Raw genomic sequence first — 27,983 nt, 5'->3', positions numbered from 1 at the left:
GAGACAAAGAGCGAGTGTGTTTTCAGCGGCTCCTTTCCTCTGACGGTTTGTTTGCCTGTAGATGTAGATGACAAGGACTGTGTGAGTGTGTGTATGACGGAGCGTGTGTGTGTGTGTGCGTGTGTGTGTGACATGCCTGAGGAGGAATATCAGTAACGTAAAAATGGATTTCTCAAACCGGACCGCTCTGGATATCTCCACCAGGAACCCTCAGGACGACTTTGAGATCCTGCTGAGAGTCGGAGGAGGGACGTACGGAGAAGTTTACAAGGTCAGAGGTTCTGCTGAAGCTGAACGTCGCTGAGCACTTTCAGTTTATCTCACAGACTCGTGTTTTTTCTGACTGATCTAAAACTGTTCAAAGACAAGAACGTTCAGAGAGAATTGATTCTGAATCAGTTAAGAGTGTAAGTGTGAAGGGGATGTTTGGCACCTCAAGTGAAGCATGTGTGACCTCTGCCCTCCCCACAGGTGTCTCTGCGTGCCCTCTCACGGTGACCTGCGTGATACCTGAGTTTGTGCTGCAGGGGGAAACTCTTCATGAGTTTAGGTGGAAATATAAGTGGGATTGATTTTAGTTTCATTGGTTGATTGCAATCACAACTTGAGTGCAGGCCCTGCTGGAGGAAGTGGTTTTACCCGAAGTGAAAGTATTCTGGAGCTTTTTTGAGACTTTTACTCCGACTGATGGAGAAGTGATCTGACCTGTGAGCAAACTACTTCTGCTTTACAGCTGCTTTTAATATTTACAGGTGTAAAAAGACTGGGATTCGTTTGAAACTAAACTGTAACGGGACTTTCTGTGAAACGGTTCAGCTTCAGTTGTTCAGATGTGATCCAGCTTCACCTTTGACCCTGATCTTGTTATGTGATTCAGTGTTTGACGTTAATCCTACCGACCGGGGTCTGCAGACCTGTCAGTCGTTCAGAAGCAGTCTGTCTGTTGTGTTTCACACTAATACTTATTCAATATGAATCTGATTTCCTCTCCAGACGTCCTTCATAACTTAATAATGTTCAGACCAAAAATAAGAGACAAACATTTTACTTTGCTGGTTGTTCGTTACGTCATCTTTCAGTAGTGAGTCATTGTAAGTTAATTACGTTGGTATGATGAGTGATAACACGGCCGGGTTTCCTGATTGACAGCTCTCGATTGTAAAAACGTTCCTGGTTACACTTATTATGACGCGATGAGTGAAGTAAAAGCAGGTGAAAAGTCTTTAGGCGGCCATGTTTGTAGTCTGGATGTTAAAAGAGAACTGGCTTCTTAAGAAGGTCATTGACTGGAGGTTTCACAGTTTACACACACACACACACACACACACACACACACACACACACAGAGTCAGTGACACTGTGGCCTCATGTTTAATCAAAGATAAAGCAGCACAAACACGGCTCCTGTTACAGCTTTAAACAACAAATCAACAATCAACACAAACATCCAAAAGTATCTGATAGATAAAAATCGGTTCAGACAAATCACGAAGAAACAAATTGTCCTGCTCATCGTTAACGCTCTCTGGATGTCCAGTCAAGAAGATCGTTTGTGTTTCACCCGCTAAAGTCTTCAGTTACTCTTTAAGCGCTCGCCACCGCCTGACACGACGGAAACATTTAGTTTATGTCGAGCGCAAAGCTCTGACGAATACATCCACGTTCTTTCCTCACTGACGGCAGTTTGCAGTCAAACTATTTCTTCTTGGAGCCAAAGATTCAGAGACAATCTATCAAAACAGAAAACGTTTTACACCAGTCGACACTAAAATAAGTTTCTCTCTTTTTTTACATTTCATCCAGTAACACTGGTCGACGGGGCTCCACGTCCAGAATCAAACATCGGCTGGTTTTGATGTTTCAAACCAAGTTCTTTGCTTGACATCAGATTTGTACCAAATCTAAGATTTAAGAAACTGAAGATTCAAACTTTCTTTTACTACGAAACAAACAGTCTGTAGATTATGTGCAAGAAAGAGACTCAGTCAGAGTCCAAGGGCCTAAAGGGAGCTGCGTTTGATTCGTATCTGGATGATGTGATATTTTATAATGATGCGTTTAAACCCTTTAAATGTTTAACTTATGAAGTATATATATATTAAAGAACGTAATGTGAGAGGAGTGGGCGCACACGTCTGTTTGACTGTTAATAATAAAGTATGAAAATAGTTTTAAGAACATGAACAACATTTCTGTTTTGCATCGACCCGGCTGGTCAGTGTGTTAAACTGGTTCTATTCATCGATGGGACGTTACTTTGTAAAACTTGATTTATTCTTTAGTACATTTCTTTGCATCAGTGCTTAAAGCTCCAGACTGAAGTGAGTCAAGCACCTTGTTTTAATCAAACAGTAAAGATTAACCTGCAGATCATTGCCGAGCTGCTAGATTTTACAGGAAGATTCAAAATGGGTTGAGCTTTATTAAAAGAATATCAGGGATTAAAAACATCACAGCATCTTTGGCTTTGGATGGATTTTACACTTGACACATCTGCGGTTAATTTGGCTTCATTTTGGGGGTCTCCAGGTTTACAGAGTGAAACTGTGCTGCTGCTCTGCAGAGTGTACATGAGACATTAAACTGTAACTGATGCAAAGCAGGTTAGCACACTTCCTCTAAAGAGGTCAGTAGACCCCGCTGTGAGATTTGCATGCATGTTCTTCCTTCACATATTAAAACACACATACACGCACACAGCGCAGCAGCGGTCAGTCTGCAAATACAGCATTTTACACCAGCAGTAGCTGTGAGACAGTCAGCCTTTTGCGTGTGTGTGTGTGTGTGTGTGTGTGTGTGTGTGTGTGGGGTGACTAAAATAGGCCTTGTTTGAACCTAAATGTCTGTCTGTGATGGTGCAGGAGGAGGAGGAGGAAGTTTTAAACCTTTAGTTGTAGAAGGAGAAGGAGGGAGGTTCAAACAAGATGCACCACGTCAGTCAGGGAGACGATGTGGCAGCTGCACTGGATGAGTCAGATTTGTACAACTGGCAGCATTTTTTCACTGTGTCGTTTATCCTCGTGCTTTATTTATCCTCACCAATGGGAAACGAGTTCTGGTGCCTAAAACTGCTCAGGTTTGCTAAAGACTAAACTGTCAGGATCAACGAACGCCGAACCTTCCTAAAAACATCCACAGAAGCAGTTGGACAGATCAGGCAGTTCATGGTTAAGTTTTTATTTGACAGTGTGAAACAAGGCTCAAAGTCACATTGCACCTGCAAGCATGGTTAGCATTATGGCATGCACCCAAACAGCATTTCTGCCTGCTGAGGCATCACACTTCACACTTCCTTTCTTTAACTGTCAGCCATTGTGCTGGAAATAGCAGCTAGTTATACGTGTTGGACAACAACACATTAAAAGAGAGATGTGCAACCGGCTACATATAAAGGATTGTTCTCTACATCGAGTCGAGTTGAATCCTGTTTGTTCATTGTTTCAGAACAGGTTTATCACAACCAGACAAGCAATGCATTAAATAATACTCCTACAGAGAGAAATACTACTTCCTGTTTTGACATAAGAAACTGTTTCTTCCTAAATAAGCCAGAAAAGCAGGTGTCTTTAATTCTGTCACCGTGTTGAAATGTCTTCACATCACGGAGAACATGTACCACCTGTGTAAGCTGCTCACTGCAGCTGCATGACAAACTAGCAGGTGCAGCATTCCTTTGAGCTAATGCTAATGCTACTAAAGCAACATGTTTACGTCTCACTGCTAACATGCTAACAATGTTTGCCCTGATGACCCTCTTTGTTAGAATGCTAGTGTGTGCCAGTTAGCACTCTTTAGAAGTAAAATCTTGAGCTGTGTGAGTGTTTGGACATAAAAGTATTTAGATTCTAAACTTTTGGCCTGATGATGTTACGATGAAACATTAAACACGTGAAGCATGTTCATGTATTAATCGCTTTGTAATTTCACTGTAACATAAACAATAGACCTTTGGTAACCTGTGGATTGATTACTATACTAAAGGAAGTCGTGCCCTCCTGAGTGCCTTACTTCTCTTCTTTTCGCCCACAGCGCTAACCATTAGCAACACTAGCTAACGTTAGCTTGGAAATGAAGAAGGAGCCTGCTAACGTCATCAAACATTGGGCATCCCCCACAGAACAGAGTCAAACACAAAGTATAACTGAGCTTTGGAAAGATGAATGACAATCATCCGTTTCTTTAAAGTACGATGATTATCTGTCATAGTTTCACAAATGATTGTTAAACACAGAAGTTCTCTTTTACCTGTAAAGAAACTGAATTCTAGGAACTCACTGGTTTCTAAACAGGCTCACTTTAATATCATGAATTCAAAACTTTATCGTGCTCCACATTTTCTTTCCTCCAAATGCTTTAGGTTTTCTTTAGGGGCGTCTGTTTGTGTTTTTATGATAGTCCTAAGAGACAAAGGTTCAGATAAACAGGAATCTGTTGCTGCACTAGATTTATTTCCTCACCTGTCAGCTCCCCTACAGATAAGTCAGAGTGCAAAACAGTTTAATCTTACCATTTGATCTTCACAAAGATTAGAAATCAGTAAATGTCCTGATTTCCTGCACTCAAACCTTGTGCTACTTTAACACGATGAACATAAACAAACATTCGGCGTAGTGTCTGCAGAGATATGATCTGGTGCGCCGGATCTTACAGGTGGAGGTGATTCATCGGCCATATTTGATGATAGTCAGAGGACGACAGCATCACTCTTCAGTCACCTTTCTAACGTGTTTAACAAATACTTGTTGGTTACTTTGACTTTGCTTTGCTCACTAGTTGTTGATTGACAGTCGTGCTCACAGGTAGGGATTTGGCCTCTTTTGAACACGCGCAGCAGATACTTGGAGCAGACTTTGTCTCGCTCTGGATTGTGAATTGACTCGGACGTGACTAAGCTGACGGCAACTCAGCATCTAGTAAAAGCCTGGCTCTCTTTATCAAGTGCTGCTTGTTCTGCTGAGCTGCAGTTTTGTCTGCAGTTCGACATGTTGCAGCTCTCGTTTCAGACCTGCAGCCTCACAGGAGCTGCGGGCTGCACCTGCTGAGTGTGTGCAACCTCAGACGCAAAATGAAGAAGTGAGATAAACATGCAGCGGACGACTTACAGGAGCTGCTGCAGAGGGGAGTTAACTGTGTCAAGCTTCTGCTCCAACATTGTGGTTTGTGTCTATGTGTGTGTGTGTGTGTCTAAGTGTGTGTGTGTGTGTGCATTCATGTTTTACAATGAAAGAGCTTGAATGTTGGTAATTCTTGTGTTATTATTTGCTTAAAAAAGAGGAAGAGAGATAATTTATGATTTTGAGAACATCACACAAAGTGCATCCATCAGCCCATAGCTGGCATTTGTATGTTTGTGTGTGTTTGTGTGTGTTTGAGAGAAAGTGTGCTTTAGTGAGATCAAATATCTTAAAGGAATAATCCCATCTATTGGAAATGTTACTTATTTTCTCAGTGACTCACAGTGACATCAGATGAAAAAACTTAACTTAAAATCTGTGCAAAAGTCTGATTAGAAAATATTAACTTTTTTAGCTAAATACAGGAAAAACTGAGTAAACAATTCATGAATATCCTTTTGTGCCGAACGTCACATGCGCTGTGCGAAGTGTGCAACAGCACGGGGCCTCGTGCCTCTAAAGGGCCTCGCACAGGGTCCGCAGAAACACATTCAAAGTTGCCCAATTGGACCTGGCGGCCCTGGCTTCACATCCTTTTTTATTGTATATAATACCCTGATTCTGAAATGTAATTCCAGTTTGTAAATCCCATTATGCATACTCAAAAATTGAACAAATTATTAATGTTCCTAATTTTCTATATTGCATCGTTACGTAGTGTGTGATCCATCTCGCTGCTCACTGCAAGGACGAAGGAGAAGATGAATGAACACATCCTGTGATGTTGGCTGCACAGGATCGCGATGCGCGAGATGTGATGGCTGAGCAGGTGTGCGAAGCTGGCGAGCATGCAGGTCAAAGAGCAGGGCCACGCACCCCCCTGCGACAGCTCTGGAAATATGCAAAAAAGCTGTCCCCGGCTGTCTTAACACACACATTGTAAAGTGTGAAACAGCCACTCTCAAAAGCTGCCTGGTTACATACTTTAGCTAGTTAGCTTGTCACCACTACACGCAGGAGTCAGCTGAGTTGGATTTAGTTATACCAACGCGTGCAAAGTTCAGCACAATCACTGTTGGGTTTTCAAATTCAAAGCTAACTCATCCACACTAACTGCTAACCGCTCATTGAAAGTCAAAGTAAGTTGGTCACATTCAAGTGGTCTTTTAGCTAAGCTAGGCTAAACGTTTCACGCAGGTTCCTCCGTATCAAACATGAAAATGAATAAAGTGCATTCCTTTAACAATGATATAGATAATAACTAAAAATGAGCCTGTTTGTTTGTTTCTGTGCATGTTGAGGCGGTGGGTTATGGGACGGGCTCAGACTGAAAGGTAAAGTAGGCTGTTAGAAGTCATGTTTGATAGGTTTGAGTTTATTGTTAGGTTTTAAGAGGGTTAATTTTATATTAAAGTTAAGTTGATGGGATTGGTATGCAGGGTCAATGTCCTGTATGTGTTGTGTGGCTGTGAAATGAGTGTTTGTCTTAAGTGTTTGTAATATAATCTTATGTTAGAAACCTGTCAAAACGTTTACTTCAACCACGTCTTTGGCCTTTCCTGTCAGCATCTCTTGTCTCAGACTTTTATTTTGAAAGAAAAGTAGCAGAGCCCATTTCAGGCCTGTTCGTCTCCGTCCTGTTTTCTGTTGAGTTCGATTGTAACTTGTGATCGAACCTTCACTTTCGTTGGCTTTAGCATCACATTTCAAGTATCATGTTTTCACTCATTATCTTATGTGTGTGTGTGTGTGTGTGTGTGTGTGTGTGTGTGTGTGTGTGTGTCCTCATAGAGGTCAAAGAAAGGAAAGACCCCTTCTCGTTAGTGATCAGAAGAAACAAGTAAACACATATTGAGATGGAAACGTTTCTGTGGAAGGTCCGCGGCTTTCGCTGTGACGTCCAACCTGTTTGTGTGTGTGCACGCCTGTGTGTCTGGTTGTTTACTTGTTGGGCGTCTTTCCCCTCACTGACCTCTCTGACACACACACACACACACACACACACACACACACACACAAACTCCTTCGATGGAGTGGAGTTTCCATTGTCATTGCTGTTTTCATCTTCAGTTTGTCTCTACTGTACTCAACATGTGACTCTGTCTGACTACACAGGTTCTGTTATTTCCCACTAGATGCTGACCTACCATGAAAGTCTCGTATGTCTCACGTTAACTAGAAATGTTGTGTAATAACATCCAGAAATGAACACATGAGACACATGTACCTCTGGTGATCTGCTCTCTAACCATAAACATGACCAGAAGTTTCCAAGAAGACAGAAATCTGTTGCAATAAGCTGCTCTGTGTAGAGAGCACAGAGGGTTCTGTTTAATACTGACACTAAATGATATGACCCTGTGATGTTTAAGCGTCACGCCCAGCCGTTTAGATGATTATATTTGTGTTTCATTTATTGATTGTTGTTTTAAGGCAGCACATTCAGTATTTAGACTGAGACCTGTTTCAAGCTCAGGCAGGCTGCGTGTTCACAAAGAGCCAGAGAGTAGCACGGGTCAGAAAATGGAGCATGATTAACATGTTTATAGGATTTTTTTCAGTGTGATAAAATTGCTTCAGCTCCTGATCCTGATTTTTTTTAGCAGTGGGAGGTCACTTTTCCCAGTTGTTTCTAGAGTTTCACCCTGGGCCTACATTTTGGATTTTTCTGTACATCCACAAAGTCCTCTCCTTAGCCTCTCTGTGACGTTACTGTGCGGTTATCTCCTTCAGCAACCCAAGGCCGCGGGACAAGACTTTCTCAGAACCGTTCTGTTTTTCATTTGTTGTATGTTTGTATTCTAAGTAATGTTGACCAATCACGATTGAGCAGGCTTTGGTTGCATGACGGAAAAACTGTCTGTGTAGAGAGCAGAAAAGGGGGGACATGAGACAAACACCTCTGGCCAGGTTAAAGGGTCACCCCTGAACAACAAGATAACATATTTCTGCAGGCCTGGATGGGACAAACATGTAACAGAAACAGTGACAGTGTTGGTGTAGGAGATTGGACTCGACTAATGTTAGATTAGCTGGAATTATTATCTAAGTCCTGTTTTCCTGCTTACCTCTTCTGGTACATAATCTCTGGATAGACGTTACAGCGCCATGTGCTGATACATCAGGGCAGCGGAGATAAACTCAGAGATAATCTGAAAACCAAAACCGTGTGCCGCGATACCTTTGGAGAAAGTGAGAAAGAGTTTGTGATTTTGGGGAACCGTCACTTTAAGATCAGTTTGTTGAAGGAAAGCGTTCATGGTCATGGTTAAATACAGAAACCACCTCTCTTTTCTCTCATGTCTCTTTTTAATGTTGTTTATGATCCTCCTGCTCTGTGACCGCAGCGCGCTGACTTTCCACAGTAACATTTCAATATCACACTTAGAGGCAGACTTTCAATAGACCAGCATGACATTAAAATACCTCCAACTGCCAAGTGACAACATGTCTGCTTTGTCAGTAGGTGGACAACATGTGCTTTTTAGGCGTGTCTTTAAAAATAGTTAACAGCTAAACATCCTGCTGGTTTCAGGAAACAAAAACACAAACAGTCACTGTCCATTAACACAGCAGAAGCCTGACGTCGTATGGTGTGAATTCATCTGAAACCTCTCAGTACATTTGGAGGTGTGTTATTAACGGAAGCAGACCAAACTGCCTCTGGAAGCTACAACCAATCAGAGCCATGAATGTGTGATGAAGCTAACGCTGCTAAAGGCTAAGTTGCTGGCTCCAACCTTAACTGTACGTGGCTTTCTGTTCAGATTTATGCATCTTAAGCTTGACATGATTAAGTAGCCAACACTTACCATTTGTATATAACTTGAGCTCCAGTTTGTTTAATCATAGTCTTGGTGGTTTAAACAAATGCGTTATTTTTTCCCCCAAAGAACATTACCTCCACTTATCGACCTCCAGTCGAGCTCTGTTTCTGTTCTGTTGTCTTTCCCTAAACGCTGGTGATGGGTCGAGCTCTTTTGGGAAGTAATTATAGGAAAATGTGTCAGTGCTGCTTAAACCCGCCCAACATTGGATGAACAGTTGTGATTTGCAGAACTGAATCAGCTCAAATGGAAATCTGTGTGACAGAGCAAATAAAACACGAGCTTCAGATGCGTCTGGTTCCCCGGTGAGGCAACAGAGTTTCCGATGTCTCTGTACACAACCCCGACTGCCCTCACTGACCGACTACACGTATGACTGTAGTTTTCAGGGGTGACGGAGGGTGAACTGGTGTTTCCTCTCAGTGTGGTGGGTGGACTGGCAGTTTGTCCGTGTCTTAACTGAAGTCTGGTTTATGTGTCGAGTCATCCTTTCTGCTCACTGTAGAGCCTCTGAAACCAACGATCATTTATTCTTTATTCTTTTTTTGTCTACCTGGTTAACCTTTTTTTGTTGCTATTTAGTGTCCAACTTTGCTGCTCAGCGCTCCTTACTGACCACCGGTTAATCAAACAGTCCCTTCCTTCATGTTTCTGCAGTTTGTGTTTTTACATGAGTTTGTCACTGCTCAGACTGATGACAAGGTTTTCCTTCTATTTATTCTAAAACATTTAATACATCATAATAGATATTGTGAAATCTAAAACCATATGTAAACTGGGAGAAGGATTAATCTGCAGAAAATTTCATCGACCTCTGCTTCAGAGTGGTTAACATAAATCACGCGGCTCAGTCCTCGATGCGGCAACCCCGATTCAACACCGACCCTCGGCCCTGTGCCGCGTGTCATCCCCACTCTCTCTCCCCCTGTTTCTAAAACGATCCACTGTCCTCTCACTTGATAAAAGACAAAGAAAATCATCTTTTAAAAAACAAACACATTTTTAATGTGTATCATACATTTAAATAATTTGTTATAAAGATGATGAATAAATAAGAACAAGTTTCTCCCATTTTTGAAATAAAATCTGACACAAAAATAAACGCATTCTTCTGAAAAATGACTTTACAAAGATTTTTGATATCTGCACATCTGCACACGATGATGTTGTTTTCTGCCTTTCACAAATTAAAAAATCAAAACATGTTAAATACCTGAAAGATTAACAATCTAGAAGTCAAACAACAGCTGTGACAACGACACTTTTGCCAGATATAAACATAATTTCGAATAGTTCTTTTAATTTTGGAAATATATCCAAACCTGGTTGCACTTGCAGACTTGCAGGAGAGCAGACTATTGGCCTGTTTGAGTGCTGCGTGCTCTGACTGCCTCTCAGTTGTACATTTTTTACCTGCAACTCTCAACACCTGGATGATAGCGAACAAAACTTGAGTGTGACCTTTACTGGTGGATGAACTTTGTGTGTGTGTGTGTGTGTGTGTGTGTGTGTTGTTGCATTGCAGATCGTTGTGCGTGCCCGTGTTCTGTCAGCTTCTGATCAGACACTTTATGGTCGACCTGCTGCAACAGAAAATCCTCTCCAACACATTGAGAAAATATTTATGTGTTCAGGAAGTCCTGGTTTCTTTTTTGGAAACAGTGTGAACACAGAGAGAAGTGAGACCACTCTCTGGTATCACACTTTATAAAGGTCATCATGTGTGTGTCTGTTGGCCTGCATGTGTGTGTGTGTGTTGTGTCTGTAATGCCACACAGTGATGCAGTGGGCTGTTTGTTGCCCTCCACTGATCTGGACAGCAAACATGCAAATGAAGCTCTGCTGGCTCACAAGAACACACAACTCAAACGCTCAACATTCACAATAACTGACAGCTACAGTGTTTCAATATGAACCTGTGTGTGTGTTTGTGTTGTTCAGGCACGTAACAAGCAGAATGGAGAGCTGGCAGCCATCAAGGTCATCAAGATGGAGCCGGGTGAGAGTGCGACTTTTTTATTTCTTCTTTTGGTTTCTTTTTCCTTACGTGTGCATTCACTTCAGTCACGTGTCACATTTTACAATTATAGCCGACAGTCTGCCAAATGTTCATGTGGTTTTTATAATAAGCCGGACATGTAAAAGACAAAGGCGGTGCTAATACTTAGGATGCTCTGATCTGGCGTTTCTACCTGTCCCTGATCTCTGGGTATCGGTCGATACTGAGTACATATATTCCCGTGTTTAATTTCATATCTGTATGCATCCCTGTGTGTATACACTGGGATCATTCCTTTATATGTAACACAGCATCAGGCTGAACTTAAACATTGCTAACCTAACTTTGTCAAACAAAATGTAACAAGGATATAAATATACATTATTTATCATTAGTTAGATAATAATTCATGCACCTGCAACTTGGTATATTTTTTTAGAAATGAACAGGAAGTGAAGTTTAAAGCTGGTCATGCAGCAAAGAATTGCTCAGGAATTAAACAATATAGCTGCACCAAATGAGAATAGCTACCTCCTTCTGCATTTGAGCAAAATGGCCGCCTGGCACTCAGCTGACTCATGACACAGTATCAGTCAGACATAAACACAGAATCCAGTTGCATAGATCAGCACAGGATCTGCCCTATTCACAAACGCTATCAAGCTCTCTGTGTCAGTGTCAGACTAATATTTGATATCAGAATAAAATCAGTGCATCGTTAGCTTTGACTTGTCTGGTCCGTGTCCTGAGAGGCCGCTGGATGCATGTCTCAGCCTGTGAAGAGTGTGTAATCCGATCTTCATCAGGTTAAAGCCCCCCGACATGTTTGAGCTGAACACAGTTAGCAGCTCCAGAACTCATTATGATCCCATCACGGGAGCTTTAAACAAACATTACCCTGCGGTAAATGCAGAGGGCAGAGCGAGGCTCACACATATTAGAGAGAGAGAGTCATTACTTCACTCAGCAGCACAGCGACATAAATCATACAAATGAAAGCTATAAACTTTAGACTCCACTAATAACCAGAGAAAACAGGCTGTAACTGCAACTAATTAGACCTCTAACAGTTTGATTACACAACAACCCGTCTCTGTAATGATGTTAATAGCAGTAATGAGAGACCCCGTTGACTCACTCAGGGTTTCTTATTAAAGCTGCACAATAGATGTTATTACTATAGTTAGATCAGTAGCATTGCAACACTCTGAAACATTCTGACCTTTCTGTGCATCTATTTAAAATTCTGGTTTCACACAAGCAGAAATGGAAACTTGTGGTTCATCTCTGGTGGAACTATTTAAACACCGCTGTTGTGACCGACCTGAAGTCAGAACACAGACATGATCCAAAACTGAAAAGCATCAGATTTTATAGGACAAACTTCAAGCTGAGCGGAAGTAAAGTTTAAAGTTTAAAGGACTATCCCAAATAAAAAAAGTACTGACTCCTGTTAAACCATTTGTTTACTCAAATACACACATTAGTTAATAATGTATGATCAGCTTCTTGTTTCAGGGATTCTCATGTTTCAAACTTTAAAAGCATTTTTCTTCTTCCTGCTTTTTGGAGGAACCAAACGGCCAAATTTGTCGAGTGCAGCTTTTAAAGTTTAACCAATAATTTCTTTGGCCTCATTAATAATATTCCAATCGAAATCTTATTTACTCTGGAAGATGATAGGACAGTTCACTTATTAGTGATAATTATAGCCTCTGACTACACCTGTGTTCATATGTGAATCAATGAAATAATAAAACATAACCTCTTTCAATTTGTTTCCTCAGAGGATGATTTTTCTATCATCCAGCAGGAGATCGTCATCGTAAAGAGCTGCAAACATTCAAACATCGTGGCATATTATGGAAGCTACATACGGTGAGCTGCTCGTTTTCTGTGTTCCTCTCCCTCTGTCTCTTTTAAATCTTAGATAGAGACGTAAACTAAGAGATTCCTCCTTCTCTCTGCAGAGCTAATAAGCTTTGGATCTGCATGGAGTTCTGTGGAGGAGGCTCCCTGCAGGACATCTACCACGGTGAGGGAGCGCGTTTGAGATTTATCTGATGCTAATCTTCTATCTGATCTACAAAACAACAACCTAATGCAAAAACAACAACGGGAGACGGACGAACATATTTATAGTTACTTTGATAGAATAATCAACTCAACATTAAAAATTTTAACCATAAAGACATTTAACTGAAGACTGCAAACACAAAGACCCAAAACTGCACCTTAAAAGCACCCGCTGAAGGATAGAGGAGGAATTAAATATCATCTCCATACAAGCAAAAAGTCTTTAATAAAATTCTGTTTGTGTGAACGTTAGCAACAGTACTTCTTTCTGCAGAGACAGTGCCATTGTTTTTGCTGCAGTTCCTAGATGTTGGTCGATCACAAAGTTTTACAAGCGATCCACAGGGAACTAAAGTACAGAGGACTATTATAACAGACGGACAAATACTGATGAACCGCACGTTATTATTCACCTGGAGTCTAAAGATAAGTTGGCTCTCTGAGCTTCTGTAGCCTACAGTAAATCTGGTCAGTAAAAAAGACCCAGGCTGTGAAACCTGCATTTTTTCTATTATACTACTGAATAATTTGTGCAAGCAAGTCTGAATACAAGTATGAATTTGTGGCTGCAAAAGCAGTGATATGTTCCAGTCCTGATACACAAAAGGATATTGAAAGCATGTATTTGCAGCGTTTAAATGCACATCATATAACTCTTCTATTTCTTAAATGAACCTTGATCACCATGTGTGCCTCTCATGTTATGTGCAGGTTGTAAATGCTCCACTGAATTATTATTAATCACAAGTTACTTGTGTTCACAGTGACCGGCCCTCTGTCTGAGCCGCAGATCGCCTACATCTGCAGGGAGATGCTACAGGTGAAGTCACACTCATTACTTACTGATAGGTTTCAGTATTAAACAACACTCTGCTGTTAATACGTCCCAAAAACTCTCTTCGACCATGTGTTTTGTTTCTTTTATTGTCTGTTTCTCTTTGTGGCTGCAGTGGGTTCAGTGGGTTGGGAAAAGTAAGAATTAAATTTTTTTTATTTGTGTGTGTATTGTGTGTGTGTGTGTGTGTGTGTGTGATCAGGGCCTGGACTACCTGCATGCACAGAAGAAAATCCACAGAGACATCAAGGTAAACAAGCCTTACAGTGATGATGTCGGACTTTTACTTTTTGTTTACTCGTATTTTGAATTCATGCACAGTAAAGTGGAGAACAGGAAACTTTGCTTTTGGATAAACTGGGTCAGTGCAGCAGAGAGTTGTAACATAGCAAACACTTCAGTAACGATTAGAGTTAATGATAAAATAATCTGTATGTTTTTATCTGAACAGGCTCCAGACAACATTTGTTCAGCTGTCACCTTAAAGCTCTTTAAAATTTGAAATATTCAAGAAGAAAATCTTTCAAAGGCTCTGAGACTTTTCATCATGAAACCTCGTTTCAGAAATTAGACGGTATATCTTGACATTAAAATCCAGGATTAAAAACAATAATATTCATTTGCTTAATGTATCAGGAAATTAGCAGATAATTAAGAGAATATAATGAGCAACAGTTAATGAGGAAATAAAGCCGGTTTAATGAACCCTTAATGAGACCTTTGGGGCAAACAGATGTTCGAGTTCCCTCCTGAGTGGGTTCAGTTAAAGATCATGGAGTGGGTAAAGGAGAGGCTTTGTGTGATGAGACTTTTCTGTGTCTGTGTCTGATGTGTCTCTCGCCCTCTTCTGTCTCCAGGGTGCCAACATCCTCCTCAACGATCAGGGCGAGGTCAAACTGGGTGGGTGTATGTTTGCTCTGTCTGCTCTGCTCTGCACCGGCGTGGCTCGGTTGAGTCACATGCCGCAAGAGTGACGACTTGATGAAAACATCTTAAAACTTAAAACAGCACTTAACACACGGCTGATTTGTAGGTTATTTGGGGGCTGAATCGGCTTCAGCAGTGTTTCCATCTGGTTAAGATTGTATTTAATGTGATCATGCAGGAAGTTTTTTTCCTTTTAATACGATTTTCCAACTTGCTGACATATTAACTCCGATAGGAATTCTAAATGAAAAATAAGAACAAAAGGCCTTTACTTAATATGATATTACTATTATTATTAAAAGAGCAATTATTGTGGTTTTTATTAAAATATTTCTGTGTTGTTTAGCCGACTTCGGGATCTCAGCTCAGATCACAGCCACTCTGGCCCGGCGCATGTCCTTCATCGGGACGCCATATTGGTAAGGTCTTTGATGTTTGGAGTTCAACTCCACTCATAAACAAATTAATTTAGAAATAAATTGCTAATTAATAAAGCTGGAAATAAGCATAAAGGTTCCCCTCTGAAATCCCCTGTTGTTGCTGTTTCCCTCCTGTCTTCAGGATGGCACCAGAGGTGGCAGCGGTGGAGATTAAAGGCGGCTACAATGAACTCTGTGACGTCTGGTCCGTGGGCATCACAGCCATAGAGCTGGCAGAGCTGCAGCCACCACTGTTTGATGTCCACCCACTGCGGTAAATACACACAGAAAGACTCAACCAGACACAACTCCACATGTCTGAGCATGTGTGTACACCTCTGCGCTCACGATTGACCAGTGGCTCTGTGTATATGTAGACCGGCACATCACACACTGAAAGTTTAATTTCCAAAGAAAGTCTTTAGAGGAAGTTCTGGCAGGTCAAAAGAAGAAGTCAGCAGCACCAAACAACAACAAACAAACTGCATTAGTCCGAATCTCTGCTGCAGGGACTCGCAGTGCACGAGACGGGCGACATTTCTAATGAAGGAGAAAAAAGGAAATCAGGAGTTTAAGTTCAAGGAGATCAATGAGTCACTGGCTTTAAAGATAAAATCAAAGTCTCTTTTATGTCACATCAAGTGTGAGTTGTAAGATTTGTGACTCAACTCTAACATCCAAGTCACAAACATATAGTACACCTCACACATGCTCTCGCCATATTAGATAGAAACAATCTCTCTGCCGCCCACACGTCCAACTGTTTGTCAATGCTTGCAATAATCTAGTTTAACCACACACACGCACACACACACACACACACACACACACACACACACACACACACACACACCTTCCTCACCTCGCTATAGGCCAAACGTCTGCCGCTTGTAGAGTCTCACTCACTTTGATCTTCTCTGTTTTTTTCCGTAGGGTCTTATTTCTGATGTCCAAGAGCGGCTACCAGCCTCCTAAACTGAAGGACAAGTCTAAATGGTAAATAAAAACCTATAACACTATAATACATTATATTTAATCACTACAGCAGGTGAGCCCTGCAGGTCAGATCCAGAGTCCAGCTGCTTACTACAATCTTAGTCGGTAGAGGCCCCTGGGAGTCAACAAATGAGTTGACTTGAAGATAAAGGAAATCCTGCTGGTGTGGTAACATGAGCTGATAAAAGATCGAACTACAATCATCCATGTTTCCTGTATGTATTAATGAACAAATGTTTGTGCTCTTTTCTTATGTTTGCGCTGTAACATACCACCAACATGTCTCCTGTCTGCAGGTCATCCACGTTTTATAACTTTGTAAAGGCCATGTTGGTGAGGAACCCAAAGAAGAGACCCAGCGCCTCCAAGATGCTCTCGGTCAGTGCTGATCCCATGCTGTGTGCTCTGGTTCAGGTTTATATTGTGTCCTTTAGTGAGTCTACAAACACTGACGGGTGTGAGTTTATCAGCTGTCAGTTTCGGGGGCTTATTATGAATAACGACGAATATGTTCTGGCATGATTTTTATTTAGGATTTGTTCACAAACTGTCACGAGGGACAATTTGATATTAAAACTCCACAACTTAAAACAGCAATAATAACTGATATTTAAATGATGACACTTTATTAAATGATTCCTTGCCTCCTGTACACTTTGATAAGGATACTATCCTTCTGCTTATAGTCCTCATCATCATTTTGGTCACTTCAGGTGTCTTTTTATCTGTACTCATTTTCTCTTTCTCCATCCTTTCTTTCCCTCCTCTCCTTCTCGTCTCCTCTCTGCAGCACATGTTTTTGACCCAGCAGTGCCTGAACCAGGAGCTGACCCGGGACCTGCTGGAGAAGTTTCGACACCCTGAGAAGCTGAAGACAAATCTGGTGACAGAAGACGAAGAGATGGAGGTCTCAGCTAGATTCTTATTAAAGTCGAGCTGAAACGGCATTTCGAGACTGTCTAGCTTCCGTATCGTGACGTATTTCAGAGCAAAACAGGACATGCAGGCGGGACATATCATTAGAGGGATTTGATCGTTGAGAAGTGGGTGTAGACAGACGTTCTCCACAGCGCAGTAACTAGCTAACTGACCGAGCGTTCTTGGTGCTCCGCGGCTAAATGTTGCAGATTGATTGGTTGAAATTGTTTGGTGCTAACTTACGTAAGCACACGTGAAATTTAGTTTTACCGGAAGAAAAAATGATCTGATTTTGATATAAGAATCAAAGAAATGGATTTTCTGTATTTTTTTTGGCCTATATTGTCAAATAGATGCACAATATTACAGAGGATGTGATCTAAAAGGATTAAAATGACATTTTTCGTTTCACCTCGACTTTAAGGCTTTAACTGATAAATGCTTTAAGTTTGAAATCATTTCTTGATGTCTGAATCTGGCTTCTCTCTTGGATTAGAGACTCAGATAAATTAACTGTATGTTCTCTTGATGGTTCCAGGTGGCGTTACCTGGATCTTTAAAGAGGATCCAGTCCATCAACAAACACAACCAGGCAGAGAGGACGAACTCTGACATAAGCTGTAAGAAAACACTCAAAACTCTTTACTGTAGATATGATGAACCTTATTAGACTGAATACATCAGATGGTTGGTAAATACATCAATGTTTCATAATATGTGCAGGAGGCTATTCAAAAGTAATAACAAGTAGTGAGTCTAATCGATCGGTCTATTTGTTTTCTCTCTGTCACTCTCTGTTTACTGCTGATAATAATGCTGCTTAAAGAGCATACATTTATTAACTGAAGTCTCTCTGGATAAGACATGTTGGGAAATGACTTAAGTTTTAATGTGTCATTGTGTGAAATCGTTTTGCTCTCAGTGGAGCAGATCTACACCAGGAGGCCTGTGAGGAAAGAAGTACCGAGCGCAACGGTGAGCTGGTCACATGCATACAAACACATACTGTATGTGTGCAAATACATGAATCAATACAAGCAGTCCATATGCTGTTATCCATACACATGCATCATATATTCTTTGTACTAAGTATGACAGTTACTGCTGAAAGTGTGTTTATACAAATCCAAAATGAACTCTTACCACATACTTATATACAAATACATGTATATTTATACTAAATGTTAATACAAACAAATACTTTATGTATGCAGCATAAAGAACGTGAATGCAGTGTATTTTCAGTTAATTGAATTTCTCCTCACTTTTACAAATACCTGTGATGTGTGTTTGTTTACAGTTAACACCGTCACTGGGATCGACCGGCAGCAGCAAGAGTCCAGTGAGGTAACTGTCAAAGACACGGAGTCGTATTAAACATTAATAATACAAGATAATATTTAAAGTCTCATTTCATCCTCTTTTTCTCTCAGGGATCAGGAGTCAGACTCAGACGATGACTATGATGACGTGGACATGTAAGAAAACATCACACAATATCACCAAATCCACAGACTATAAAAGATTAATTATAAAACTCTGTGGCTTCCCAAATTTAAACTTTCTTATTTTGTAATTAGTTAAAGTTCAATATGAGAACAGCTTAATTTGAATGTTTTTCTCTCTATTTGAATTAAATCAGTAATTTCAGTAGATTTCTTTGACACTTTCTCTCCATCTTTTCCCTCACCAGCCCCACGATGCAGGCCTCCAGGTGAGCTCATAAACACAAACTCACATCTGTATTAATGTTTATTTACGTCATGAATACATCAGACTGAACCATCCCTCTCTCTGCCAACAGTCTCATCATGCCCGCTGATGAGACGCCACCTCCACTTCCCCCAAAGGTGAGCAGACAGAAATTATATTATTAATATTAATATTCTATGACAGGGCTGTGTATCTGATGCTACAGCCTTGTTACTGCAGTTATTACCTGTTAATATAATGATGATATGAATTTCTGTAGAGACTGAAATGAAGGTGTTCACAATCTAACTTCATGCATGTTTAATCATTTTTAAGAGGTTTTACCATGTTTAATCTCTTCCAGCTCTGATATTTAAAATTGTTTGACAGTTAATTCTATTAAATAAGCAGAGAAGACATTCAACATGTCCGTATGTTTCCGTGTGTGCAGCCCAAAGCGCGGACCAGCTCAGAGGAGAGCATGGCGGGGGAGGACGATAGGCTGAGGAAGCCCAGCTCTCTGTACGCCCCCTCCTCCCCTCTCCTGAGGACCTCCAGTGGGACGCACGTCAGACCTACGCCCAAACCACGATCGTCCCGACACTCAGGTGAGCTCCCCTTCACTTCACTTACAGAGAGGCACAGCAACGGCTGTTTTTTGCAGAGTATAAAAGATAACTTAAATGTTCTTTTGGATTCTGGCAATATTCACAATGTTTTCACAATAATAGCAAACACACTACCGAACCAGCCTCATTATCAGTACATGAAAGTGTTTTTTTGCTCTGGTACACTTTTCAACGATGTAATAACAGGCTACATGTGGGGCATTTTCTATGAGTGCAGTGCTGATGATATCACACTGTTTCTTATTGTGTGTGTTTATGTTTTTGTGTGGTCCAGACCCCGCCTCCTTCCCTGTCCGGTTACATGACAACTCAGCAGACATCGTTCCTCCTGAGCTCCCCCCTAAAGGCATACGCAGACGGCAGCTCCAGTCAAAGGTAGAACATTTATTTCTCCTTTTGTCTTTTAGACACTGAGCATGAGAGTGACCATCTGTAACCTGTTATTTCAAGTTTCCTGTAAATGCTACCAGAAAACACAGAAACATGCTGGATGGCCCAAAACTTTTTAAGGCTCAATCAAGACAAATCTGAAGTCTAAATATTTGGTCACCTTCATCCCTCCAGTCCTGTCCATAGCAAACTCGGTTCTCTTCATAATAATATCACTCTGAAAGCACAAAATCTGGGCGCAATATTTGATGCAGATCTTAGTTTTGACACCCATGTTAAGAATTTTGTTTTTAACATCTCAAACTAATTTCAAAAATTCAATCATTCCTGTCGATCTGCAAAAAGTCATTCATGCTTTTATTTTCTCACGCCTGGACGACTGTAATGCACTTTATACTGGTGTCAGTCACAGCTCCCTCCACCCACTCCAAATGGTTCAGAACACCGCCGCTCGAATTTTAACAGGGACCCATAAATACCAGCACATCACTCCTGTACCTGCCAGCCTTCCCTGGCTGCCCGTTTTTTGTCCTATTGATTTTAAGATTTTATTGATTACCTTTAAAGCTCTAAATGGCCTCGCCCAGAAATATATTACAGAACAAATGGTGACAGGGCTTTTGCAGTCAGAGCCTCCAGACTGTGGAACTCTCTGCCACCACTTTAGCTTCTTTTAAATCCTCTCTTTCGACCTTCTTTTACAGGAAAGCTTTCGTGAATTTTTAATGCCTTTAACTGTCTTTTAATCTAATGTCTTTTTTCTGTGTTGTTTTTATCTGCCTTCCTTTTTATCTTCTGTCAAGCACTTTGTAACCTTGTGAAGAAAAGTGCTCTATAAATAAAGTGTATTATTATTATTATTATTATAAATGAGAATTTGTTTCGATGTACCAGCAACATTAAGCTTTAGATGCCGGCTTTCTATTTCCATCCTGTATATCTGTATGGTCTCTCCTTCATATCCTTCTCATCCCGAGGTTTTGCTTTCTGTTCTCAGGACCCCGCTGAGTGTGCCAGCCCCGTCATGAAGAAACCTCCCGTGAGTTTCTATCACTCTGCCAGAAGTTCTCCTCCCTTCAAATCAGCTCCACTGCTGAGTGTCTGAGATGAGGGGTGGTGTTTTACGGTTGTATGGTTTCTTCTTAGCCCAGAGAAACTATCTGATTTTAAATTCAGCAGGCTCCATAGTTACTGCAATATCTTCTAAATTTGTCCAGTTTTAGATCTTGAGTTGGAGATTTTGGAGATCAGCATCATAAATCGTAAAAAGCTCCTGCAGATAAATTGGAGTCTGATAAAATAAGAAAAGCATTTTAGCTCCATTTGGTTCATAAGAAATAAAATGATATCAGGAATACCAGTAATGACTTATAATCAGGAAGTTGCATTAAATGTTTGCAGTCTAATATAATTTCCTTCTCAAATTGTCTCTCGTTGTAAACTCACACTGATAACAACCACTCGTGCACCTCGGTGACCTTTGACATTAAACCACTGAGCTTCTCGTAGGAGTCAGTAGGCGTTTATTTATAGATGAAGCAGATTTACTGTCACGTAATGAAGTTTTATCACTGATATAAAGTAGTGCAGAGAGGACAAAATGAATAATTAACCCCTTCCTCTCACTGCAGGTGTACTTTAAAAAGATCTTCCATGGCTGCCCTCTTAAAATAAACTCCTCCACGACCTGGGAAAACCCGGCTACCAAAGGTTGTATCATCAAACAGAGCGCACAGTAAACTCTTCTTACCTGTTCTATCTGTCTGACCCGCCTGTGTTTCCTCTCTCTCCCTCAGACCAGCATATCATCCTGGGGGCGGAGGAGGGCATCTACACCCTGAACCTCAGCGGCTCAGAGGCCACGATGGAGCTGGTAGGAAGTTTATCTAATAAATACAGAGCATCATGAGGGTTTACAGAGTCTGGGTTTGACACAACAGGTGGGCTGGGAGGAGAGTGAAGTGAGCTCTTAGATTACTCTGGCAAAAGAAGAAGTCCAGTCATTGACTGTATACAAGAAGTGGAAGAGCCTCAAGTTCTGAGGAAGAGCAGCCTTAAACCTGCATTCTTTATAATGACCAGCAGAGGGCGACCTCCCTGTTTGCTAAAATAAGTCCTGCTGTATAAAAGTCACTGATTTAAAAAAAAGCCTTACTTTTATGGTCTCAAACTCTATTTTTGAGACTTCTTTAATATAGCATGATGCTCATTGTGTTAATTAATGTCCTATTCAGAGTCAAATAGACGATAAAGCAGGATATGCTTCAGGGTCTGTTTGGTGACCTGAGAAATATCGCTTCAGTAGTCAGTGGTAATAAAAGACACTCTAAGGAGTTGGCATTTCCTTTGTCAGAAAGTACATTTTTGTAAAGTTTCACATGCCAAAATTAGCAACATAACTGATATTACAGTTACATTAAATTATGGATGCACCATGCTAACCGAGTTTAGCCCTCTCTTTGGCTCCAAAAGCCATCATGAAAGCGGCCTTCATGTCAGACCTGAGGCATCAAAACGTCCATCCACAAACCAATTGGTGACGTCACCCCTTGGTTTGTAACTACGTCCACTTCTATATACAGTCTCTGGTTCAATTAGTTATTGATAACGTTGTTTTGACCATCCTTTTTTTGAGAAGTAATCAAAAAAGCCAAAAATATGATTGTTGCAACAAAAGGCTTAAAAGAAATAAATGTGCCTTTTGAAAGAGATACAGGAGCAATAATGAAGCAGTGAATAACTGGACGTCTTCTCTGTCTCTTTCAGTTATACCCCGGGAAGTGTACCTGGGTCTCCAACATTAATAACGTCCTCATGTCTGTATCAGGTAAATTGAAAGTGTTAAATAAGAACTGGATCCTCGTTTGAACGTGTGACTCTGTTCCCTGTAAGATAAGACACTCCGATGTCTTACATGAATCTTCCAAGAAGCTGCAACAAAGCAGCGGCCATGTTTTAATTAACAGCTCAAAGGATGTCTGACTCTCTTTCTGCTGCAACTCTTAAAGCATTTGTTAACTGACTCAGCAACAGCAGCTCACTAAAAACACTGTTATCCTTCATGTGATCCTTGAATGTCTCTCAGTTGGAGGAAGGAATTGTGTCAGTCAGTAGATTGAAGGTAAAACATCATCATAGTTTTTTAGAACACGCTTTAGCAAGGAACAAACACTGGATAACAATATAAATACTCCATTATTGATCATATTGATCATATATATTTACCTTCGTATCATTAAAGATGTTTGACAGTCAGCAGACAGGTGATCTAACAAACACAGAAGTGATGCTTAAACTGGCTGATTGATTCGTATGTTTGCGTGTTTTCTGCACATTTTCATGGACATAAAGGGGCATTATGGTGTTTAAACCTGGGCCCTGTTTTTCATATTTTAGGGGTCTAAATGACTAAGCTACAAAAAGTTGTGGGATTGCTTCATGTGGCGTCTGCAAAATGTGGCATCTGTAATGGCTGCAACTTAATCTTTTGGGGGTAAATGTGTTTGATTGGAGCATGCTTACTTAAAAGTGCATGTTTTTGCCACTGACAGAGGTTTAGGTTGTTATTCAAAGAGTAATTACAAAAGTAAAATGCTTTTTATTGAAACCAGAAACAGCCTTTATATGGCTTAGTTTAAAGCCACCAGACTCCATCAACAAAACAGTCATTTAACCTTCAGGACACGGGAAGTGCTTGTCTTGCGGTGCTTTGATCAGTTTGTTTTTGTGGATTGTGTTTGACCATTGAAATCACTAAAGTCTCTCATCAACACTTACTAACCTATCGCAGAAGCAGTAGACCAGCAACTCTGATTTACTGCTAGCAAAATGAACTGTTTTAAAGAATGCGATGTTGTGCCGTTTTCTGGTTTGTTTTAGAAGCATCTTAAGGGGTCTATTTCTGTAGGGATCCTTTCTGTAATGTTTGCAGACACTTAGAATAACAATCTGAGCCTGTCAGCGGAAGAAAACTTATTTTGCAGCTACCTGCTGAATCAATTCTAAGAAGTTTTTGTACCTTTTAGTCATATACTCCAGACCCCAAGATATGTAAATAAATAAATACATATTAGGGCCTAAGTTTAAAAAATACCAGAATCTTCCTGTAATGCTAATAGTATGTTTGGAGTCTCTGAGGAGGCAGCAGTTCTGAATGTGAGTGTTTTTTTGTCAGCATGAGTTCAAACTGACTCTGTTTGCAGGTAAATCATCGCAGCTTCACTCCCATTCGCTGAAGGAGTTGTATGAACAGGCTCGGAAAGACCAGAGGATGGTTGCCTTGCCGACTCACAGACTGTTACCAAGGTAACACTGGGACTTGCTCTGTTTTACACATTTGATGCTCTCTCTCTCTCTCTCTCTTTAAATTTAAAAAGCATCCTTAAAACCTGCCTCTGCTCATGACAATTAAAAACTGTTATCTGTTGTCTCTTCAGGAAATGTGCTGTGACGTCTAAAATACCAGATACCAAGGGCTGCAAGACCTGCTCAGTTGGTGAGATGATGCAAAAGAAAAATCTGTGCAGGAAAACTTTGTTATTCATGTTATTAATTCTGTTTATTAATTCCCTGCACTGAAACAGTGTACTAAGCTGTAGTTGGATCTGTTGGTGTGGTGGAAAAGTTTCTTCATTTCTTCCTCACCTCTTTGCTTCCCTTTAAATGTCTGTGACTCTCTTTGCAACTAAATGAGCTGCACACTAGTTTGAGGATTAAAACTACATTAGGCAGATTCCTGTCCAGTTTACAGCTTTACAGGAAACTTCTCTCTCGCCTCCTGTAGTGTCTAACGGGCAGCGAGGCTGTGTGTTCCTGTGCTGCGCTCTGGAGTCCAGTGTTGTGCTGCTACAGTGGTATGAGCCCATGCACAAGTTCATGCTCATTAAGGTATGTGTGTAAAGCCTTAGATTATTTTACAAACTGTCCTTTACTGTTACAGTCTTCAGGGGGGGAAAGGGAACTTTAACTTTATTGTCCCGAGGGGAAATCTGTTGTGCAGACAGGTAAACACATGAAAGACACACAGACTCAGGTGCAAAAAACATGGAAAGATTCATGAATACATCGAGTGACAACAGGATGCCAGGAGAAAGTGAAACTGTCAATCAAATCCATCATAAGAGAAACTGCTTCCTTATTGGGATCATCGTTAGAATTTAATAGTTTTATGGCCTCTGTGATAAAAACAATGATCTCATTGTGAAAATACAACAAAGATGTGTGCAATGAGATCATCATTACATCTTTGTCTGAGTTTCAGTTTTCACCACTTTTATAGGACTGTAAACTCCGACAGCAGCACAAAAAGCGACTTCTGGGAGGGAAATAAAGCGTTTTATGATCACTGTTAAATTCATGAGTTAGCTTCAGACCTTTGACCAGAAAGTGGTTCTGGTTTTCAGAATAGACTCATTGATGCCCTCAGTCTGCTGCGCTGTGGCAGAAAGGTTGCAGGTTTAAGAGTCCTTGAATAAAACACTTAACCCGTCTGCTGCTCCGTGTGAGATGAAAAAACCACGGCTGCATACAAAGAGGAGAACAAACTCCTGACTCACACCTTTCCTTTCTACGCTGCAGCACTTTGACTTCCCGCTGCCCAGCCCTGTGCGCGTGTTTGAGATGGTGGTGGCGCCCCAGCAGGAGTACCCGCTGGTGTGTATCGGGGTCTCTCGGGGGTCCAGCCCCAACCTGCCAGTCATTGTAGAATACATCAATCTGAACTCCAACACTTCCTGGTTCACCAACTCTGGCCTGGGTAGGTTGATACGGCATTATAAAGACATTAGAATAAAAGAAACTACAAACACAAAACCACCATCTAAATTCAAAACGAACTTTCTGCATCTTAGATTTGACACTGTTGCATTTGTTGTTGCTGATAGCGATGTGTTGTGTGTTTCCTTGCAGAGAAACCATGTCCAGACGTAGTTCAAGTAAACCAGTTTGACAGTAACTCACTGCTCGTCCTCATAGAAAGTAAGTGGTTTAACTTATTAAAATGATAAAAATATCCTACAGGGTTTTCTGCTTCATGTTTGTTTACCTCTGCTGCTCTGATGTAAAAATGCATCTCTAATAGTACAGCATAAATTCAGATGAACTAATGTGCCTCGATCTTCCACAGAGTCGGTCCATGTAGTCGGACTGGAGGGGGAGTTAAAGAGCAACAGGCCTCTGCAGCACGAGACCTTCCATCATGATGTCGAGTCTATAGGTTAGAAAAATCCAGCAAAATTACACTTAATATTGTGGATTGTTAGAGCTTAGTATTGACCCTGTGTGTCTGTCTGTGTCTCTGTCTGTCTGTCCAGTGTATTTTGAGGACACGCTGCTGGTTGTGTGGCGTCATGGCTGGCAGAGGAGAGGACAAAGTTTCACTGAGGTTTTGCAAGAAACCACCGACCTCAGAAAGATCTACAGACTGGTGCAGTCAGACAGGTACAATCTGTCCTTACTCGCTGCTTTGGTGTCGATTCTCTGTTGATAAAAGCTTCACCTCAGGTGTCACTCTTCTTTCACTGTTTGTTTGGCCATGGGGACTTTGTGCCCATGCTAGTTTTTCTGCACAGCATCTTTTTAATACAAGATGTGTTCAAGAATTCTTTACAAGAAAGACTGTCCAGGTTTTGGACCCTATGAGTCCAAACAAGAGTTATCCAAGAGATATCTTTATTTTTTTAAATCTATCTTTGCAGTTACAGTTGACATGTTAAATGCGGTTTGTAAAATTCAATGCAGTCACTGCAGAGATACAGATGTTTAAAGTCAAGAAAAAGGCCTGCACACAATTTTTAGTGAGAAGGTTTCAAGAGGGTAACATCAGAGGGCTAAAAGATGCAGCCGGGTTATTTCAACATATTAACCCAGGGAAATAAACAGCACTGAGAACATAGGACCCCATGCAAACCTGGATATGCTTCCCTGTTCTCAGGTATAGCAATGCTAACATCAGCCCTCTAACATGCTCACATTGACAGCCTAACATAATGATGATAAGACACATATACGATGAGGGACTATGTGTAATGTAAATGATATTAGGAATGAGAACATACTCTAGATTTCCATCATGGACATAAAAATGTATGTGACCCCTTTCCATTCATAACTTCCATCCATTGTCATGCTGCAGCCTCTACATGTAACACCCATTAGGACTGTCAGTGAGTTCATGCAGATTTAAACTCCCTCCTCTGACCTTCTCTCTGCAGGATGGTGATCTTGGAGACTCGTCAGACTGATGAACAGGTTGGAATGTCCAACCTTTATGTTCTGGAAATAGCTGAGAACTACGTCATGCTGCCCTGACTCTCATGTCTGCTGACACAAGGCATCATGGGAACTCCACTTCCATATGAATGCCTCTACCCAGAACTTTCATCTGTCGTCATGACAATAATGGATGTACCACTGCCACAGTGTTCACTTTTAATTTAAGGGCAGGAGAGAAGAAGTAAAGATGGCAGATTGTTACAAGGACTGATGTGCTGTAGCCTTTTCCCCTCAATCTGAGATGTCTGCTTTTATTTATGCTGATTTCAATTTGTTCTAAGAGATCCAGAACAATCTCCAGACAGCTGAGAAAACCCCGGATAAACAGCGAAAGGTCTCCTCTGACACTTAAAGGGAGGATCTACTTTCTTCTGCCACAGTGGTGTTAATCCCAGCAGCAGCCGCCTGCAGGGACTGAAATATACAGTATGGCTTCCTGAATATGGCACATACAACATAAAGGACTCAGCGGCACTGCTGTTGTTCAAGCTGTTTGTAACCTGAGTTTTATGTCAGTGTTGGATTGACGATGCACCCTACTTACTGCTGTTACACTGTAATAAAAATAATCAACACATAAGGAGCTAAACTGTATTGATCTTTTGAAAAAACAGAGCAAATCAGTTACCAATAAAGACAGGTGAAAGGTAATTAGAAAACGAAGCACTGAACTGTTTCACATTTGTTCCTCACTGCTTCATAAAACGCGATTTGTGACAGCACAGATTGTTTGATCTGCAGAAATCTGTCAGATCTATGTTAAACTGCTGAATGTAAAAGAAAACCTTTTGATGATAAATAGCCCCAAGTCAGCCGCCTGATGACAAATATAACTGCATGAAAGTTTTGCAAAACAACACAGTTAGAATTAGAAACTCTTAATAGTAAG

The 27,983-nt window shown here is 40.9% G+C and overlaps 1 protein-coding gene across 2 annotated transcripts; it reads left to right on the top strand.

The window, feature by feature from the left end:
- On the top strand, positions 1 to 27,729 carry LOC138597216 (mitogen-activated protein kinase kinase kinase kinase 5-like). 2 transcript variants are annotated; one of them, XM_069668786.1, is made up of 32 exons: positions 1 to 271; positions 10,883 to 10,940; positions 12,728 to 12,818; positions 12,911 to 12,975; positions 13,781 to 13,836; positions 14,054 to 14,101; positions 14,709 to 14,751; positions 15,125 to 15,197; positions 15,340 to 15,471; positions 16,131 to 16,193; positions 16,490 to 16,571; positions 16,984 to 17,076; positions 17,650 to 17,731; positions 18,034 to 18,086; positions 18,412 to 18,458; positions 18,545 to 18,589; positions 18,805 to 18,825; positions 18,916 to 18,961; positions 19,255 to 19,411; positions 19,707 to 19,807; positions 20,820 to 20,861; positions 21,454 to 21,532; positions 21,619 to 21,695; positions 22,589 to 22,649; positions 24,025 to 24,127; positions 24,259 to 24,317; positions 24,606 to 24,709; positions 25,400 to 25,577; positions 25,730 to 25,798; positions 25,947 to 26,036; positions 26,134 to 26,260; positions 27,034 to 27,729. In XM_069668786.1, the coding sequence occupies exons 1-32, from the start codon at positions 164 to 166 to the stop codon at positions 27,128 to 27,130; spliced, it is 2,550 nt and encodes an 849-aa protein (XP_069524887.1). In that variant the 5' UTR covers positions 1 to 163; the 3' UTR covers positions 27,131 to 27,729. The 2 variants fall into 2 exon arrangements, with proteins under 2 accessions (XP_069524887.1, XP_069524886.1); XM_069668785.1 differs by having other exon boundaries at positions 16,984 to 17,100.
- Positions 27,730 to 27,983: the final 254 nt, after the last annotated feature.

This window comes from Semicossyphus pulcher, unplaced genomic scaffold (assembly GCF_022749685.1).
Source record: "Semicossyphus pulcher isolate SPU_LCO1_2020_fin unplaced genomic scaffold, fSemPul1.0.p SCAF_19, whole genome shotgun sequence".
Classification (NCBI taxonomy): Eukaryota; Metazoa; Chordata; class Actinopteri; order Labriformes; family Labridae; genus Semicossyphus; species Semicossyphus pulcher.
The sequence above is the reverse complement of the archived record's forward strand: the minus strand, read 5'-3'. Positions and strand labels throughout refer to the sequence as shown.